The sequence below is a fragment of the Salmo trutta genome, chromosome 5 (assembly GCF_901001165.1).
Source record: "Salmo trutta chromosome 5, fSalTru1.1, whole genome shotgun sequence".
In the NCBI taxonomy this organism is placed as follows: Eukaryota; Metazoa; Chordata; class Actinopteri; order Salmoniformes; family Salmonidae; genus Salmo; species Salmo trutta.
Genome location: NC_042961.1, coordinates 42,682,195 through 42,700,956, shown reverse-complemented (window position 1 = coordinate 42,700,956; position 18,762 = coordinate 42,682,195). Strand labels below are relative to the sequence as shown.

General features: G+C 44.3%; 1 protein-coding gene across 6 annotated transcripts in view; it reads right to left on the bottom strand.

The window, feature by feature from the left end:
- The window catches only part of LOC115194212 (nuclear factor 1 B-type), an 83,711-nt gene that overhangs the window by 30,410 nt on the left and 34,539 nt on the right, over positions 1-18,762 (bottom strand). For 5 of the 6 annotated variants that reach the window (XM_029753693.1, XM_029753691.1, XM_029753695.1 and 2 more), the window contains exon 3: positions 2,234-2,284. The exons of the other annotated variant lie outside the window; for it this stretch is intronic. In XM_029753693.1, the coding sequence (XP_029609553.1) occupies positions 2,234-2,284 (51 nt within the window). The remainder of the gene's footprint in view (positions 1-2,233; positions 2,285-18,762) is intronic. 6 annotated transcript variants of the gene reach the window in all.

Here is an 18,762-nt window from a genome sequence, read left to right as displayed (position 1 = left end):
CAGGCTGCCGGAGATGATTTGGAACAGTGGCCATTTTGTTTGGCTAGCTAGCAGACTGGCTACTAGACGTAGCTTAGCTATCCAACCCTTATTGGCAAGGACAAGAACTATGGCCTCAGACATCTACTAGTGTACTAGAGAGCAGCACATAATTGTCTAGCCTTCGTGTTTCCCAATCTTTTTTGTCTCTTAGATTCAGACATCGGTTTTGTTTTGGTGTCTAGACCAGTGGAGGCTGCTGATGGGAGGACGGCTGATAAAGATGTAGGCAGGGGTGGAAATCCCGGGGGGGACGGGGGGGACACGACCCCCCCATCCTGGGAAAAATATGATTTGTCCCCCCCAATATATCACTGAAACATAACTATGTAATTTAAATAATATTAATAATACGCAATGAAAGCAATTGTGCTGATTATAGACACTTAATAGCGCGTTTTTAAGTTTCAAAAGATTGCAACCCCCCCACCCTTTGCCTCACAATGGTTTGATCCACTGCCAGTTCCTTAGCTTGCTCGGTAACAGAGAGGTCGTATCTTCTGTCTGAAAGGCACTCAATGCACGTAACTGACGTGAGGTTAATCCAGTCAATCGCACACACACACTAGCTGAATATGCAGAGCTAGCGCGCAAATATTAACTATTAAGCTAGCTAGTACCTATTCCATTTATGTGGCGTCGTCAAAGATGGAGTCAGCATGCAGATGATGTAAGTTAGTGCTTCAAAGTCCCTGTGATAAGGTTAGCGATAAACTGAAATCCAAACTGAACAGAACTACACTCTCTTCTACCATTGTCTTAAATATATTTAATGGTCTCGTTGCAAAAGCTAAATTGTCACAAGGGAACTTTAATTTATTTATTTTATTTCACCTTTATTTAACCCGGGTAGCAAAGATTATAGCAAACACCACTGAAACTGAATTGGTGCTCGCTAGCTTTGCAAATTCAGCTATTGTTGGAAGCCAGCCAATATGAAACAAACTATTAAAATTACAAAAGGTTGCAGGATATGTTGTGTAAATGGTGAACTCATACAGCTGTCAACTCTTGTCATTTTAATCCGTTTCACATTTGCTAGCTACCTTTTAGATCGAAGCCCAAATAAAATGATTGAAGATGATAGAAGCCCATCTCCTACTGGAAATAACCTACACACTGTGTGTGTGTGTAGCCAGCCAGCCAGCCAGGTAGAAAAATGGCAGAAAAATAAAAGACGGACATCAGAGTATTTTTCAATACACCAAAACGCATAGTAAGAACGCTAGTAGCCTAATATCTCAAAGACTAGTTGATAAAATGCTCATAAGAAAGAAATGAAATTCTAATGGAAATGTTTCACAATGATGCCATTAGGCAGAGCAGGCAACATATGGCACACAGACAGCAGAGTTGGGGACAGATATGCAGGGACAGACTGGCAGAGACGGGGAGTCTCAGGTAAGTTTGTTGAGTCTTTGTTTGGCAACATTATGAAAGGTTCTCAATTTTTTTGACTTGTAAAATAGGAACATAATTGGAAAATGCCATGGATACCCCCACTCTCAACTTAAACTGGTGACTGAACTAAGATTTGTTAAAGGCAATGGTATTGCTGTTGTGATTAGTTGTGTAGTTTTGGGTACCGGTAGTTAGGAGTACGGCAAACACCTTATTTCTTTGGTTCCTCAATATACATTTACCATATTACAATGTAGGCTATGTGTTACAGCACTACTTTTGGTGTCCCCCCCAGGAATTACTCTTGAGAAAATTTAATGTAATTGTCCCCTCCAAAGTTTATATCAGATTTTCGCCCCTGGATGTAGAATCTTAATTTGTGAATTATTATGTGGATTATAATTAATGGTCATTTTTGTAGGGGTTGATACATTTTTTGTAAAATAAAGTCTCAAATTTCAAAGTGGAAATTACCAACTTGAGAAGCCTTTTTAAACCTCAGGTACACTACACGTTTAAAAAGTTATCCTCCAACAAGGTGATTAAATGAATCTGTAATTCCATAGAAACCTTAAAATGGGTGTAGTCTGCATAACTGTGAAAGGTCACATCTTGTTTAAAGATAATTATGCCAGGTGAGAGCATACACACAAAGAGTAACTATCATAAACAGATTCTGGAATCGTCTACCAGGCGAGACCATATCAAGTACAGAGAGGGGACTGGGAACTATAGAGCTGTGATTGACAGGACAGAGGTTGGAGGACCGTGACAGTGAGGTTCAGGTACATACCTGGGTTCTTGCCTGGCTCATTGTTACTGGGACTTCCTGACTGCTGTGAGTCTGTAACACAGATAGAGAACCATGCTTAGTATTATAGAACCATCCCACTGGGCACAGACGTCAATTCAACATCTGTTCCACGTCATTTCATTGAACCTCAGATCATTAAATACCACAAAAGGTCATCAAAGTTCAGCACTCTTCTATCAATTTAAGTTATTCAAATTAGCTTTATTGGCACGGATGGTAACCACCCAGTGTTGCCAAAGCAATACAATGACCCAATACTATAAGGACACGTCAAAAATACCCTGAATGTGACAGGTGGCCAAAAACAAGGAAGCAAGGTGCTGTTGGTCATCAGATTTCATTTCAACCTAGACATAATATCAGCTGGAGTCATGGGGATTATATAATGAATACTCCTCAGCTTCCCTAGAATGTGTCTGAGGTTTTTATCGTAATTTTTCTGCAGACGTGTCAGTCCTGACAGACCAAGCCAGATGTGCAATGGTATTTGCTGTTGTTTAAAAAAAAAGAGGAGACAGAGAAAAGGGGGGCGCGGGGGGAGTGTGGGGGAGGGGGCTACATTCAAAAGCCAGCAGAACAAAAGAAGTGCTCAACAGGGGTGGAAAGAAATAATAAGACAAGTTAAAAAAAAAGATTTAAAAAAAGACGAGGTGAAGAGTTCTCCTGACCTTCACATACAGACTGGTTGATTCTGTCTGAATTTTGACAGGGCCTGGGTTCGGAAAAACATGGTGTGTCTCTGCCTCATCCTGCCCTGCCCCGGCCTGAGAGAAGCATGCACATAGCACACGCAACAGGAGGGGTACACTCTGAAACACATCAGGAATTCTCCCCATAAGGTAGCCTAGCTTAGCCTCCAAGCGCTCCCTCTGATTGACGATGTTACCTTACAGCACCTTTGGGAAGAGGATAAGCAGGGGTAACTGGCGTTCCTCAGCCGCCATCATGCTCGTTAGTCACCGCCGACCGCCAGGTCCGTTTTTCGCGGCTCAACCGCCACGCAACACTAACAGATATTCAAACGATGCCCACGAGAGCCTGGCTTTTAACGTAAACACTTGACCATGTCATATACAGTCAGCAATAGAAAGTGGCTCCAAAGAGCTCACTTCATTTCACCTAAAAACTAGTACAGTAGGCTTTGTATGGAAGAGCGGGTGTGTAGAGTAGTGAGGAACTAGTCCAGGCATATCAGAGGGGGACGACACCGACAACATAAACACTAGTTCATATCATATAACATAGGTCTGCAGTTGCAAATTAGTTCCAAAGAGCTGACTTAAATTTCACATAAACACCAGTTCCTCACGACACCACACACCCGCTCTTCCACACAAAGCCTACTGTAGCGTCAGCCTACCGGAGTAGGGCGACATCGCCGTCACCCAAAATCCAACAACATATGGGAGAGGAAGAGAGGAGGACCCCCCCCCCCCCAACCCCCCTCCCTCCACAAGCCCCCGCTTAAACCAACCATCCAGGGAAAAAGCAGTACACGAGGGGGTAAAAGTACAACAGTACAACACTGAATGGCCAGGCTGTGTTTGCCTTGAGTTCCATAATGATTCACCACAGCCCCCCCCCCCCCCCACGTGTTCCTCCTGTGCCCTACGCCTTTAACGCGGAGAAGTGAGGACAAGAGGCGGGAGACGGTGAACTCAGATATCCTCGCCTTGCAACACAACACTCCTTTTGCTGCTGCAGAGCCTTCCCTCTCTCATAAGCTTAATTTTAGATGTAAAGGAGAGAGAGAGAGAGAGAACGAAAGAGAGAGCGAGAGAGAGAGAAAAAAAATGTGAAGAAAAAACCCCCAGAGATTTATGACCATTAAACGGCACTGCAAAAACAGAATGTTCTTGGCTGCGGCTCAACACTGACAAAATAGGTAGAGAACAACACCACCATACGTTAAACAAAAAATATCTCCTCTTATGGTTAACCCTGAACAGTCACAACTTTGAGTTCTCTCTACAGGATACAGAGGACACAAGGGAAGTCCATTTTACATTTTAGTCATTTAGCAGACGCTCTTATCCAGAGCGACTTACAGTGGTGAATGCATACATTTCATACAATTTCATACATATCATACAATTTCATACATATCATACAATTTTTTTTTTCTGTGCTGGCCCCCTGTGGGAATCAAACCCACAACCCTGGTGTTGCAAACACCATGCTCTACCAACTGAGCTACAGGGAAGGCCGACGCCGATAGCTTGCTCTCTTTTAGGTGCAACTTATTTTTCTAAGCTGTTTAGTTTGTTAGCTTGTCTCTTTTGTAAGCTTGTAATCTACCATTTACCTGAAAAGAAAGGACTCTCTGGATGGCAATTCACATTATTTCAGCAAAAAAAACTGTATGGTGCTATTGACTTCTCGGGCACATCATGCAAGCACATTTGTCATTTGACTGGCACGCCATAAAAATACTGTATAACGAGATCGAATTCTATGTTACACGCCACAGTCGGGGGCTTTTGTGCCAATGGTTTGTGTGGAACCACGTCCATACAGTAAGTGATTGCTGGGAGATCCTCCTCCTTTCTTGCTCCCTGCCACCCAGCCGCCCAGCCGCCCAGCCACCCAGCCGCCCTGGCACCTCCCACCCTCATGCCACTTTCAGACCCATCCATCAGTCTAGTTACAACTGTCAACTATTGCCCTCTCCCAGGAGAGAAAGAAAGAGAGAGACAGAGGGACAGGGGAGGAGGGAGAGAGAGGAGAGAAAGTGGGAGGGCGCTACAGAGAGAGAAAGAGTGACACAGAGAAAGAGAGAGAGAGAGAGAGAGAGAGAGAGAGAGAGAGAGAGAGAGAGAGAGAGAGAGAGAGAGAGAGAGAGGTGGGGAGCTGTTTCTTCTAACATGGAACAGACCATTGTGAGAGAACAGATGGGGAGCTGTTTCGTCTAACATGGAACAGACCATTGTGAGAGAAAGAGAAGGTAGGGAGCTGGTTCATCTAACATGGAAAAGACCATTGTGAGAGAACAGGTGGGGAGCTGTTTCGTCTAACATGGAACACACCATTGTGAGTGAACAGGCAGCCTTGACAAAAGACCAGATGGTCGTGGCAATTAAAGAGCCCAGGCAGCAGAAGCAGCATCTTCACTTTGCTGCCCTACAGTACTGTAGGCCTACAGAGGAGCCACCTGGAAGAGTTGAGGTGGGATCCAGGCATATGGCATCTACTGTCAACTCATCTCAGAGGTTTGAGGGAGCACCATACATCTGAGAACTGGAAAACACCTGACATCTCACATACATTTCACCCTTGACCTGTAGCTAGGGAGGTGTAGGAGGTTGTTGTGGGAGCTTGAGGTTAAGTTCAAGTTCAGGTTCAAGTTCAAATCCCAGTTCAAGTTCAAGTGTGTTGATAGCCACATAGAAGCAGTCGATCAGGCCAGGGTTGAAAATATTCTTATATATATTTTGGAAATTAATAATAAAATCAACATATGAACACATTTAAAAGGTATAATTCCAAATAACCGCTATTCTAACTAGAAAAATGGAAAGTGCCTACAGTGCCTTCAGAAAGTATTTATACCCCTTGACTTATTCCACATTATGTTGTGTTACAGCCTGAATTCAAAATGGATTAAATATTTTATTTTTCCCTCATCCTCCTATACACAATACCCCATATCAACGAAGTGAAAACATGTTTTTAGAAATGTTTGCAAATGTATTATAAATTAAATACAGAAATAATACATTTACATAAGTATCTCAATTTAATCGATTTTAAATTCAGACTGTAACACAACAAAATGTGGAAAAAGTCAAGGGGTGTGAATACTTTCTGAAGGCACTGTATTTTGTACAATTGTATGCTGTGTAAATGTAAGTCTGCATACAAGAAATAAACTGTCTGACACAGAAATGAAAACAGGGGTGAAGACTTCCCTCTACAGAGAATATCTCCAATCTCCATTAAAAAGACGCATCAAACCTTCCAAATGGAGACCAATCCAAGACCAATCCAATCGTCTTCAAACAGGCGCCAACAACCCGTAAATAAACAGTGTGGTCTCGGTCTGCGAGGTAGAGCTCTGGCTCTGCCCTGAGAGTTTGGCAAGGCCCGGATCACAACGCAAGATACCAGAGACACAGCCACACTCCAAAAACAACGTTTCTTGGCACCTCTCCGTCCCTGCCACTTGTTTAAACAAACAAACTGGGCCCGCAAAGGAGGAGGAGGAGAAAATAAAAGCAAAACAGAGGATTTGAGGATCTTGGCTGTGATTTGAGTGAGGAGGACTGACACGTTGGGATTGTGGGGAGTACTGAGTATCGACATTGACATGTATGGAGTTTGTTTCGTACCTTATGCATAATGGCACAACGTGGATTCTTTGCTATTGTGAAGGCTTCTTTTACCTGTTGTTCTCTCTCTCTCTCTCTCTCTCAGAATGATACCCATAACTCCCCCCGAAGAAACTCTCAGTCCACCCCCAACCCACTGTGTATATCAAACCAGTCGCATACTTTTACAAACTCACTCGTTGCAGTACACCCACCTGATCCCACAAACACACACGTCCCACGGCACATACACGCTCTCACATACACACACGCCGCCGCAGATGCATACCAACGTCGACATTTCAGGGAGGGAAGAGAGAAGCCGCCTGGCAGCCATTTTAGACTGCTCCACCCGGGGTCTGTGCACATGTATAGCTGTGGCTGCCAGAAGCATGGGTCCCGAGCCAAGACGCATCTCAGGGGCCCGAGGGAGGGAGGGAGGGAAAGAGAGAGAAGAAAAGAGAGAGAAAGAGAGAGCGAGCGAGAGAGACGTAGAAATATCGCCTAATTGCGGCAGCGCTAGGCCCATAATATTTCAACAATACAGCTGTGTGTAGTGTAAATATTTGACATGGCCACACTTTCTGGTCCCTCTTCTGCACCAGTTTGGCCGAGGAGCAAGCCGTTAGAGGGGTAGGCAAGCTGTCCATCTGTCTGTCGGTCTATCCTGGTGCACATAGCCATGGTGTGTGTGTGTGTGTGTGTGTGTGTGTGTGTGTGTGTGTGTGTGTGTGTGTGTGTGTGTGTGTGTGTGTGTGTGTGTGTGTGTGTGTGTGTGTGTGTGTGTGTGTGTGTGTGTGGACTTTGTCCTGTGTCCTCCTCTGCTCCTGGTTTTTATCCTTAACGGCTTAGCCATGATGACCTCATCGTTGTGGGCCCGGTTCCAGATCCTAGCTTTCTCTTACATGTTGCTCCATCACTGCATTCTACAGCTACACTACATGGCCAAAGGTACACTTGCTCGTTGAACATCTCATTCCAAAATCATGGGCATTTATATGGAGTTGGTCCTCCCTTTAGCTGCTACAACAGCCTCCACTCTTCTGGGAAGGCTTTCCGCTAGATGTTGGAACATTGCTGCGAGGACTTGCTTCCATTCAGTCACGAGCATTACTGAGGTCGGGCGATTAGGCCTGGCTCGCAGTTGGCATTCCAATTCCTCCCAAAAGTGTGCGATGGGGTTGATGTTAGGGCTCTGTGCAGGCCAGTCAAGTTCTTCCACACCGATCTTGACAAACCATTTCTGCTTCGACCTTGCTTTGTGCAGATTCGTTCGTCGGACTCCCAGATGGTGAAGTGTGATTAATTACTCCAAAGAAAACACGTTTCCACTACTCTAGAGTCCAGTGGCGGCGAGCTTTGCACCACTACAGCCGACGCTTGGCACTGAGCATTGTGGTTTTAGGCTTGTGTGCAGCTGCTCAGCCATGGATACCCATTTCATGAAGTTCCTGACATACATTTGCTTTGCTGACGTTGATTCGAGAGGCAGGTTGGAACTGGGTAGTGAGTATTGCAACCGAGGACAGAAGATTTGTACATGTTACGTGTTTCAGCACTCTATGGTCTCGTTCTGTGAGCTTGTGTGGCTTACCACTTCACGAATAAGCCGTTGTTGCTCCTAGACGTTTCCACTTCACAATAACAGCACTTACAGTTGACCGGAGCAGCTTTAGCAGGGCTAAAATTTGACAAAATGACTTGTTGGAAAAGTGCCATCCTATGACGGTGCCACGTTAAATTCGGTTAAACAGCCATCACTAGCACATTAGAGGCTGCTGCCCTATATACATAGACTTGGAATCGCTGGCCACTTAATGGAACACCAGTCACTTGAATAATGTTTACATATTTTGCATTACTCATCTCATATATATATACACTCTATTCTACTGTATCTTAGTCTGACATTGCTCGCCCAAATATTTATACATTCTTAATTCCATTCCTTTACTTTAGATTTGTGTATATTGTTGTGAAATTGTTCGATATTACTGTCAGATATTACTGCACAAGCATTTCTCTACTCCCGCAATAACATCTGCTAAACACGTGTACTGTATGTGACAAATACAATTTGATTTGATTTTGTTGAAAGTCACTGAGCTCTTCAGTACGGGCCATTCTACTGCTAATGTTTGTCTAAGGGGATTGCATGACTGTGTGCTTGATTTTATACACCTGTCAGCAACGGGTGAGCTGAAATAGGCAAATCCACTCATTTGAAGGGGTGTCCACATACTTTTGTGTATCTCCGTCTCTGGGTCTGTAACAGTATCTCTTTTGTCTCCTCTTGTGCCTGCCAACATTTATCTCTCTTTCTGTATCAGGAACTGTGTCAGCTGTATCAATTCTTATCTAGTCAGAATTGTATAGTATGGTATATGCTTTCCTCTCCACTTCTAAATCGCCATCTACATCTAACATGGTATCTCTCAATCCTAAACCTTTTTCACGGTTTTTTTTGTCGCACTTTCTTTCCCTTCTTTCTCTCTTCTTAGTGGCCCTCTATTTCTCTCTCACTCTCTGTCGCTCTCTCTCCCTCTCTTTTTTTGCCCCTTCTCTCCCTCGTTTTGTTGACTAAACAAAGTGGCCTTTATCGGAGAGAGCCGCAACCCAAACAAGCCAAACAAAAGATAGGGTGAGGAAATCTACCCAGAGGAGGGAGGATCTTGTCATGCCAGGGAGGCCATTGTGCATGTGTGCCAGTCTGCACAATGGCAGTCTCATGCCCTGGCATCTAATGCACTAACGTATCAAAATGTTCTTTGAAGGCCGACACCTGTCTGCCAAGAAACCAATATCGAGGAAAGAAGACGAGGAAGACATGCTAAGTTTGACGGCCATTTTGAGAACTCATCCTTTGCCAATACCTAGAGAGCATGTGTGGTAAAACGAGCCCATACAAACGCAGACCCAGAAAACAGCAGTAAATGTGTTAAGAAACGTATAAATCTTACTGTGTGCGCAGAATGGACAGATATGAAGACAGCAAAGCATTCTTCTAGGAATGCCCCCCCCCTCCTTATAAGGCTTTTGAGCAACTCAAAAGCTAAGTAGCATATCAACGACAAATAAAGTCTTCTATCATGTTAATTAGATTCAGCTACATTTGCTTTAGATCGACTGCAGACATGATACAAAAAGCCTGTCTAGGAACACATTTAAGGCTTGTGGGAGTGTTAGGGGGAGGTGGGGAGAGACAAGGAGGGTAAAGTTGAAAAGACTGAAGGAACAATGACATTTTGCCTTCTTTTTATTCGACGGAGAGACACCACAGACTTGTTTGAATGGAACACGCACACACCCACGAGACAGTGAGACAGTGGGACTGTCAGGTTTTGAGACGTAGGAATCAAGTGTCAGACAGACAGGGTCAGACAGAGGAGGGCGATGTGGAGGAGGAGGGGGGGCCATACAACTTTCAGGGCAAAAGCATTCACAGACAGCTACAGAAACTGTGTGTGTGGCGGGGGTTCTCATGATTCTCATGAAACCACTTTTAAACATGTCTGTAGGAAATTGAATTCCAAAATCATGATGCAGCTGCAAAAATCAACCATAATTCTGAAAATAGGTCTTATTTTAAAAATATTGTACATTTTCACCAGAATTCTGTACATTTTCACCCCATATTCTCATTATCAAAATGCGTCTGGATTAAATTCTCAGGTCATTTTATACAATTCTACTTTAGAAAAATCCAACTTATTTGAATAAAATACTAAATATGTTGCTGTAGTTTGTCCATAAATCATAAAAATTGTATACTAGTTGAAGTTTACATTAAACTATAATATTTATTATGTAAAAACACTGTCTGTGGACATGTCTCATTGCCGTAACAACAGGAACTTTTCAAGTTCCTGTAAAAACTCCAATTAGTTTTTAAATAAAGTTTTATACACCCATGATGCATCATTTAGAGGAGTAGTCCTTCGATGAGCACTAGTTAAGTTATTTGATTTGCTTATATGCCTTCAGAATGCGGTTCTTATTCTCAAACACCCCTTTTACCCCACTTTGCCTTCTCATTACCGAAACAGCTAAAAAGCTAAAATTGGGAAAAAGTCAGAGAACCATTACCTTACCAACATGGAGGCATGAATGGGCTTTAGTGATGTGGTCAATTGTTTGCTGATTCATTACGGCTGTCTCCTATTATTTGCAGATTGAGCTATGGGCCTCTCATTACCGAAACACACATTTCTCATTACCACATCATTTTTGGGTCCGTTTCAGTAATGAGAACCTCAATTTCAGCAATGATAATAAGCGAATTCTAATGTATAGTCAATGGGTGTGCTGTGCTGGTAAACTTTATTTATTTACTTGGAACAATTGTATAGATTTTTTGTAAAACAACAGTTATTTGATTAAGTAGGGTTTGTTGAGAAATATTGGGTGTATAAACCCCATTTAACTTACTTTAAGTCACAATCTGCAGTTTGTGTTTCAACAAAGAGTAACCCCACCACTTAAAGGAGGATATCCCCAATTTTGACATGTGTACCTGCTTTTACACTTACCTATACCTATAGGCATATTGTGTCATGCTGTTTGCCCATAGGATCCCATCCAATCCAGAAATACATCTAAAATACCTTACAACCACAAAAATCCATGTACTAATACACAAATATTAACTGTAACTTTTTTTTTAAGTCACCTTGTTACGTTTAAATCCACTTTTGACTTTTGAAAATAAATGCATGTAATTACAATACTTACACTGAAATAAGATGTATTTTAATAAATTGCATTAAGATCAGTGATTTTAGTATTATTTGGGATGAACAAATGACACTGATGATTATTTTGGTTTACTGAATCTCTGATAGAGATCAGTACAGTTTTTCATTGGCAAACTATACTTTACGCATTACCGAAACATGCAGTCTCATCCCCGAAACCTGCTTATCCTTACTGTAATGCACCAATATTTAAATTGTGCTAAAATGCATAATATATGATCCAAAAATATAATGATAATTATGAAATAGATAAGTACAGATCCTAATCTCGGTGATCCAAGAGGAAATTTTATGAAAAATGACACTTGAGAATGTTTTGGTCAAATGTCAGTTTCGTGAGAATGACCCGTGTGTGTGTGTGCCCTCTGGGGAAGAAGAGATGTGCATACTAATGATACTGGAGACCGGTTCCTCTTTCTTTTAAACTTTTTTAGGGGACTCAATGCTGTTTCGTCCATAAACTCTCACGGGGGTGAAAAGACGAGTGCTTTTACAGAGCCCGAGAAAACAGACTTCTCATTCAGGTCAACAAACAGTGTGGCATCGCCCACATTCATTCCAGAGAGGAACGGGAACAAGGGCTGAATCGGCTGACACATCATTAATGAGGCCAGGCCAGACCAGGAGAGAGAGAGGGAAAGGGTAAGTAGCCGGGAATACAAAGACAGGAGAAGAGAGGAGAGAGAGGGCAGAGAGAGGAGACTGTGGGCATATACACATATGTATGTGCATGCTCACATTTACTCACGCATGTATGCACACACACATGCAGATGTAGGATCTTAATTTGATCACCCTGTTGCAGGAGAACTTCCCTGCAATGCACAACATTTCAAACTTGTAGTGTATTTGAGGTTTAAAAAGGCTTCTGAAGTTTGTAATTTCCACTTTGAAATTGTATCAACGCCTACATAAAATGTTCATTTATTATAATCCACATAATAATTCAGATATCCTGTTGCTGCAAGATGTTCCTGCTGTAGCAAACTGGCTCAAACTAAGATCCGACATCTGTTCATGTGGACTGAGATATGCACAAACACACAGATGCATACACACACTATGAAATTACACAGATAAACACACTATTAAACACACAAATGATTCAGGTCTGTGAGAATTGAGATCTCTGAAGTGCTGCAAGCTTAACACACACACACACACACACTCTCCTGTTGAGAGCTGTGCTGTGCCATACATGTGCTCTGTGGTCAGGGCCTGGGATGCAGACAACACAACAGAGGCTCATCTGGCTGTCCCATGAAAAAAAGCATGCAGGCAGGGCTTCACCGCACACTGCCCCAGTCACTGTTTCCACACACACACATTCCCAGCTGTAACCTGTTCCATGACAAAGCCTCCAGCCATGCAAGACATAGCCTGACCGTGACATGACAGAGTGCTTTACATGACTTCAAAGTCCCAGTCACACTACTAAGGTTCTGTCATATATATTTTTAAACTAGATCAGGCTTTCACTTACAACCTACACAAGTGCTCAAAAGCAGGAAGCAGACAATTCCAATGTTAAAAATAACATTTTACACCCCCCCCCCGACTTACTGGGAAGTCAGCATTAAGACAGGATAACCTTAACCTAAGCTCAAGCCTCACAAACAAAACTGCTCTTTACAGTGCAAACACACATCACACTATGTTGGTTCCAGGCTGTTAGCTAAGACACCTATCATGTCGAAACAATGCACCCATCAGCACATGAGCGTTAAAGCAACAGAATGATTTTGGTATGCCTCAGACCCACAATTTGCTTTGTTGTCGCTTAATTGACTGTCTAGCTGGCATTTGCATTTGCCCACTGCCCAAGCTGCTAGTCTTGGGGTAACATAATGGGTTACGTGGTGAGGAGGTTGATGCCACTTTCCACAGGACCAGGAGGAGCCATCTTTGGCGGTGGCAAATGTCCAAGGTTCCCCTTTTATATGTGGTGGAGGCAGGGAGGGAAAGGAGGGGAGGGAAGGGTGATACTATAGATTTAATTATGCATGCGTGTTTCTCATTCATGATGGTGGTGGGGGTGGGAAAGGGAGGGGTAAAGGGGGGTGGGGGGTGAGGACCAATGACATTCCGCCGTAGCCCCCTCTTTCTCTCTCACCTCTCTCTCACCAGTCTGGGGGCTGTTTGGGCTAATGAGGTGACACTCACCGCCTGGAGGCTAGCCAAAACAGTCCATTAACTCTTAGCAAATAGTGAAGAGGAGGAGGAAGGAGGAGAGGGGGGATAGAGGAGGAAAAGTAGAGTGAAAAAGAAGAGAGAAAGAGAGCGAGAGAGAGAGAGAGAGAGAGAGAGAGAGAGAGAGAGAGAGAGAGAGAGACAGAGAGACAGAGAGACAGAGAGAGAGAGGCTACCGGGGTGTTTTGTATTTGTGAATGAACCAGCGGGAGTTGGGATGTGTGCGTGTGTGTGTGTGTGCGCGCGTGCACGTGTGTGTCTGCGGGATCGTGATGATGCGTGATAATTCGCGACGGGAATGGTTCAATAGAGGCAGCTCTCAAGTGTGGGACTGCATGGGACAGGGGGGGTTGGGATTTTGGGAAGGGGCTGCTATTAGCACAACGCCACATCATAGAAAACCCACCCAGACAGACAGACAGACCTTTGACGGAGGGGCTGTGTGATTCTGCTCTTTCATCCTATCATCCCTTCCTCCCACACCCCCTGTCTGATAATTATGAGACAAATGCACGGGTCCCCTGCTGATGAGTGGCATGGGAGCCCCACAGTGGCGGGTTCAAACCTGCAGCACGCCGTCTGGACTGGGAAAAGGAGAGAGGGGGAAAGAAAAAAAGAGAGAGAAATGGAGGGATGGAAAAATAGAGATAAAGACAGGAGAGGGGGCGAGAGTGAGAAAGAAAGAGAGAAATGGAGGGAGACAGAGAAAGAAAGAGAAAGTGGAAGGAGAGAGAGAGAGAGAGAGAGAGCGATAGTGGAAGGAGAGAGGGGTTCAAACCTGCTACACGTCGTTTGGACTGGGAAAGGGAGAGGAAGAAAGAGTGAAAGAGAGAAAGAAATGGATGGATGGAAAGAGAAGGGGGAGGAGAGAGAGAGAGAAGCGGGAGGGAAGGAGGTGGTGTAAAGTGTTTTCTAGGAAAGTGCCGGGTGGTAGTCGGGTAGATCTTCAGCTTTGACAAACGCCAGCAGAAAAAGTGTTTCTGGCGGGTTAGCCGGCTAACATTCTCTAACCTCTCTTTTGTAACAGTATTATGTGAACATTCCTTCCAATAACATTCCAGGAAGTCGATGTTTTAGCAAAACTCCAGGAGGTGGTCTGTGAAAGTTGAATTATGACATATTCCTGGAAGTTCATGTTTTACAACAACAAAAAGTTATTATAATATCCAGGGGTAAAATTGTCCAATAATCTCATCGTAACCGAATGAGTATCAGACAAAAATCAACTGTTACGTTGTAAAAACTGCAATCAATTTAGTTTTGATTCAAATGTCTATACACTGACCAATGGAGACTGATCAAGGTCGTGTATGGCTGAGTTGGTAGAGCATGGCCCTTGCCATGCAAGGAGTGTGGGTTTGTTTCCCGGGTTCACCCATATGTAAAATGTACCCGCGCATACATGTAAGCCGCGTTGGATAAAAGAGTCTGATAAATGGCTTATGAGGAAAAACAAATACTTGAAGAATCTTAATTGTGAATGGAGGATTCCATATCTTTATAACTGTGAACTCCAGCCAATGATGGATGCCAGTGACTCCCACTAGCCAATGCTTACAACCGCAAGCCTTTGGCCGCTGACTTAGCCAACAGAATCCCCACTGGCAGGAGGCCACGAAAGATCTCTGCCACCCTCACCCTGTGCCAACGGCACAGAAGTAAACATACCCACACGCACAACGCCAACGACCTCCCACACCTTAATTACGACGTTGGATGACATATTGGATCATATAATTCCACATCTAAGGCAAGGCGGAGAGGCCTTGGCCCAAGACAGACAATGGAACAAAGCTGTGCACTCATTCAGACAGCTCGCTGGCAGTGGTACCCATGTTTGGAACGGAGTGGTGTTTAATGTGTTTTTACAAACATAAAAACTGACTACCAACACTGCCAACAGATGTCTACAAGCACTTTTTTTTGTACTGCCATGACGTAACTTCAATAGGGAAGACATAAAAACAGGTGCAAATGAAGACAGAACGTTCTCTTATTCGTTTTTTTTCTTCCCTCGCACAACTGTGCTCCATCTTCTGCTGGGATTGAGATATGGAGAAGTATTGGATTGGCTGACAATGGAGTCCTGAAAGCTAACAGGAAGAGAACCTGTCTGAATATTTTGATGATGACACATTTCCTCCGAGATGGGCATCCAATGGAGATCAAGCAACCAAATGTACCGCTCTAGTGCTTGAACACCACAAATGTAAACGGGTCCAGAACGGAGCTTTGCGGTGTAACAGACTACTAGCAGATATCAACAGTTGGATTTCCAATGTTTCCACCCTCCTCCACTCCCCAGCATTCACCCTGTAATGTCCTCAGGTAAAGACTGTTAAAACCTCTTAACGGTTCCTAATACCCGGCTTGGCTATAAGAGGACGAGAGGCCATAGAGTCGGTGTTATAAAAATGTCTGCATGCCGCAAGGCCAGTAAAACCCTTCCTTTCCTGCTAATGAGCCCAAACATCGAAGCTAGCTAAATTACGTTTTAAACCCCATGCCAGGGCCGGGCTAAATCAATGCCAGCCACGGGGAAATCGAGGAGGGTGGTGCCCGAGTAACGGTACCACACCTGGGATGAGGTTTCAGTGGGGGGGGGGGGGGGTCGGGGCAGGGAGGAAATTGTGTAGCCAAACGTAAAGACATTTGTTGGTCGACGGTGTTCAGCGGCATTTCTGGGTAACAGAAGCAATCTGCAGTCCTGATACTGCAAGATTTTGAGATGGGCTCGCTCATCCAGTTTAGCTGGAGGCTCACGCGGAGCAGTCCGCCTTAGCAGAGCAGAGCTGAGTGGTTGGAAAAGCACATGCTCTCGCATAACTCAGGAGAAACAAAGACCGTGTGCCCACCACAACGTCAGAGAGATCTGGCAGGGTTCCAGAGGCAGTAAAGAACTCCTTCACCCCTGGTGGAGCTATCGCCATGGGGATCTCCCAAATCAATAATCAAACACACAAAGTAGCGCCCACACACGCGCCCACACACACACAACTAAACAACTCCCTCGCAACCACGCAGGGCCGATCGTAACTTTTTTTTATTTACCACAGCTAAAACTCCAGATTGCACGTTGTAGATATGGTTTAGCAGTGGCCCACTTTTATCCCTACAAACACACAAAGTCCTCCAACCTATGAGTTCCTCCTCACAAGGTGTGGCAGCGTGGAGCTGCAGTGTCTGAAGAGCGTATCTGATGAGTGTATGGCATTCCGCATTCATGGCAACGACTATAGGAAGCAAATCGTCTCAGTGCTCCCATCTCGGTGCTCCATCCGGGGCAGCCCCTCGGCGCCACACTGCAGCCGTAACAACACGTGGTTTGGGTACAGAGCTGCAGCACAGCCCCAGTTTATATGGGCAACAGTTGGAGAGGGAACCAACTGCTAAATTGTTTGAAAAGCCGTAAACAATGCCTCACAAAGCCTGGTATTTAAGAACTGGGCCTGGATGAGTGCCACAGGGATATCGATGTGTCGTAATTGATGTATCTAAAAGGAAATAATTAAAGGGTATGCAAATTAGGCCTAAATTACACAGGAGGTATACTCAAGGTGGGTATCACGACAGCCTGGCATGGCAAGCCCAGTCCCCCTCCCTCTCTAGTCAGAATGCTAAAAATGTGAAAGGCTTTTATTTTGCAGGCCATTTTGGGGGGCTGTTGCCAAAATACAGGGATGATACAGTACCAAGAACAAAGACACCTGTCGTGTGGCCTAATTCTGCAGGGTTTTTTTTTTGTCAGAGCCTTGAAAGGCGTTCATTATTAAGGTCCTATTGAGGGAGGGAGAGATTTACAGTTAACTTTTGGTTGGATTTGTCCTCATAAAGCTTTTTCACTCTTTCCCACGAGGCTCCCGACTTTATAATCTCTCGAAAATATTCACACGGATGACAGCAGGAGCAGGGCGCCATGTTACAGAAACATGGAACGGCAGAACTAGGCCTAAATATCACACAACTGCCACATTTTTTCCATCGTTTGGAGGAAAATCAGGAATTCCCCTCTTTCGCCACTTTCCCCCTTTCATCCCCCATTTCCCTCCCTCCTTCCCTGGTGCGCTTTCCTCCCCCATTTCCCTCCCTCCTTCCCTCGGTGCTCTTTCCTCCACTTCCTCCAGTTCGCTAGGATTGTCCACTCAGCCTGACAATGGGGGTCTTTACACCAGGCTTCACAGCTAGCTTCCAAAAGCTGCCTTGCTGCTTCCCAGTCATCCTAGCATGTCGTTTTCACTTTATCTGTGAAGCCAAACCTTCAGTGGGTAGGGGTGGGGGGCTGGATGAGGTAGGGAAGGGGCGGAGGGGTAGCGGGTGTGTGTGTGTGTGTTCAGGAAGGTATACACAGCGGGGCAAAGCTGGGCCTTCGTGTATTGTTTCGAGGGGGACATGTTTCACTCTCAGGGTCCCAAGCAACAGGGCAGAGAGGGAAGGGAAGAGAAGGGAAGAGAAGGTGAATAGTTGCCCTGTGTGTTACTGTTAGCGTTGTTCTGTGTTCTCCTGAGTGTGATCTGATTCCCTCCCTAATCACCCCTCACCGTCGCAATCGAGAGCGTGTGCCTCAGAAAACATTGCGAGCGAGTGCCTCGGACCACAAACATAAATTGTTTCCATTCTAGAACACCTTGTCTCCTCACCTTCAGACAAATGCAAAGGGCTAGAACAGAGTGCCATTAAACCCTTTTTTTAACAACCTAGCATCAAATGCATTTGTTATTTCAGCCTCGGTACACATTCCATCGTTTGGGGGAACCCCCCCACACACACACACACACTCTATGTCAAAACCAGACGCCCGGCAAGTACAAACGCTTAACAAAAGTGGCAACCTGTTGTGCTATCAACAAACTAGCAGGTAGGCTATGTAGTACTGAGCTGATTTTATGCTATGGTAGTTCATTGTTTATTCATTTTATTTGGAGTTATAATCATTTTTGCCATCACATCTGCACTGTGTTAAAGTAACCAGAGTGAAAAAAGCCAAATGAATAATAAAAAGCAGTCAAATACCAAAAAATGTCTACACCAAAATGTCTACACCAAAATGTCTACACAGACAGATAGGAGATAATGTAAATAATCCACCATGACAACAGTCAAGGTATTGTATGTAGGAACAATACTGTTTGCTGATATGCTCATTACATTCAGTTTGAATTAAATATGTAGGCTTTGCATTGAATGTACTTTCCAATTCAGATAGTTTCCACAAACGTACGTACAATGCCAACAAGGACCAAATGAGTGGGATTTCCAC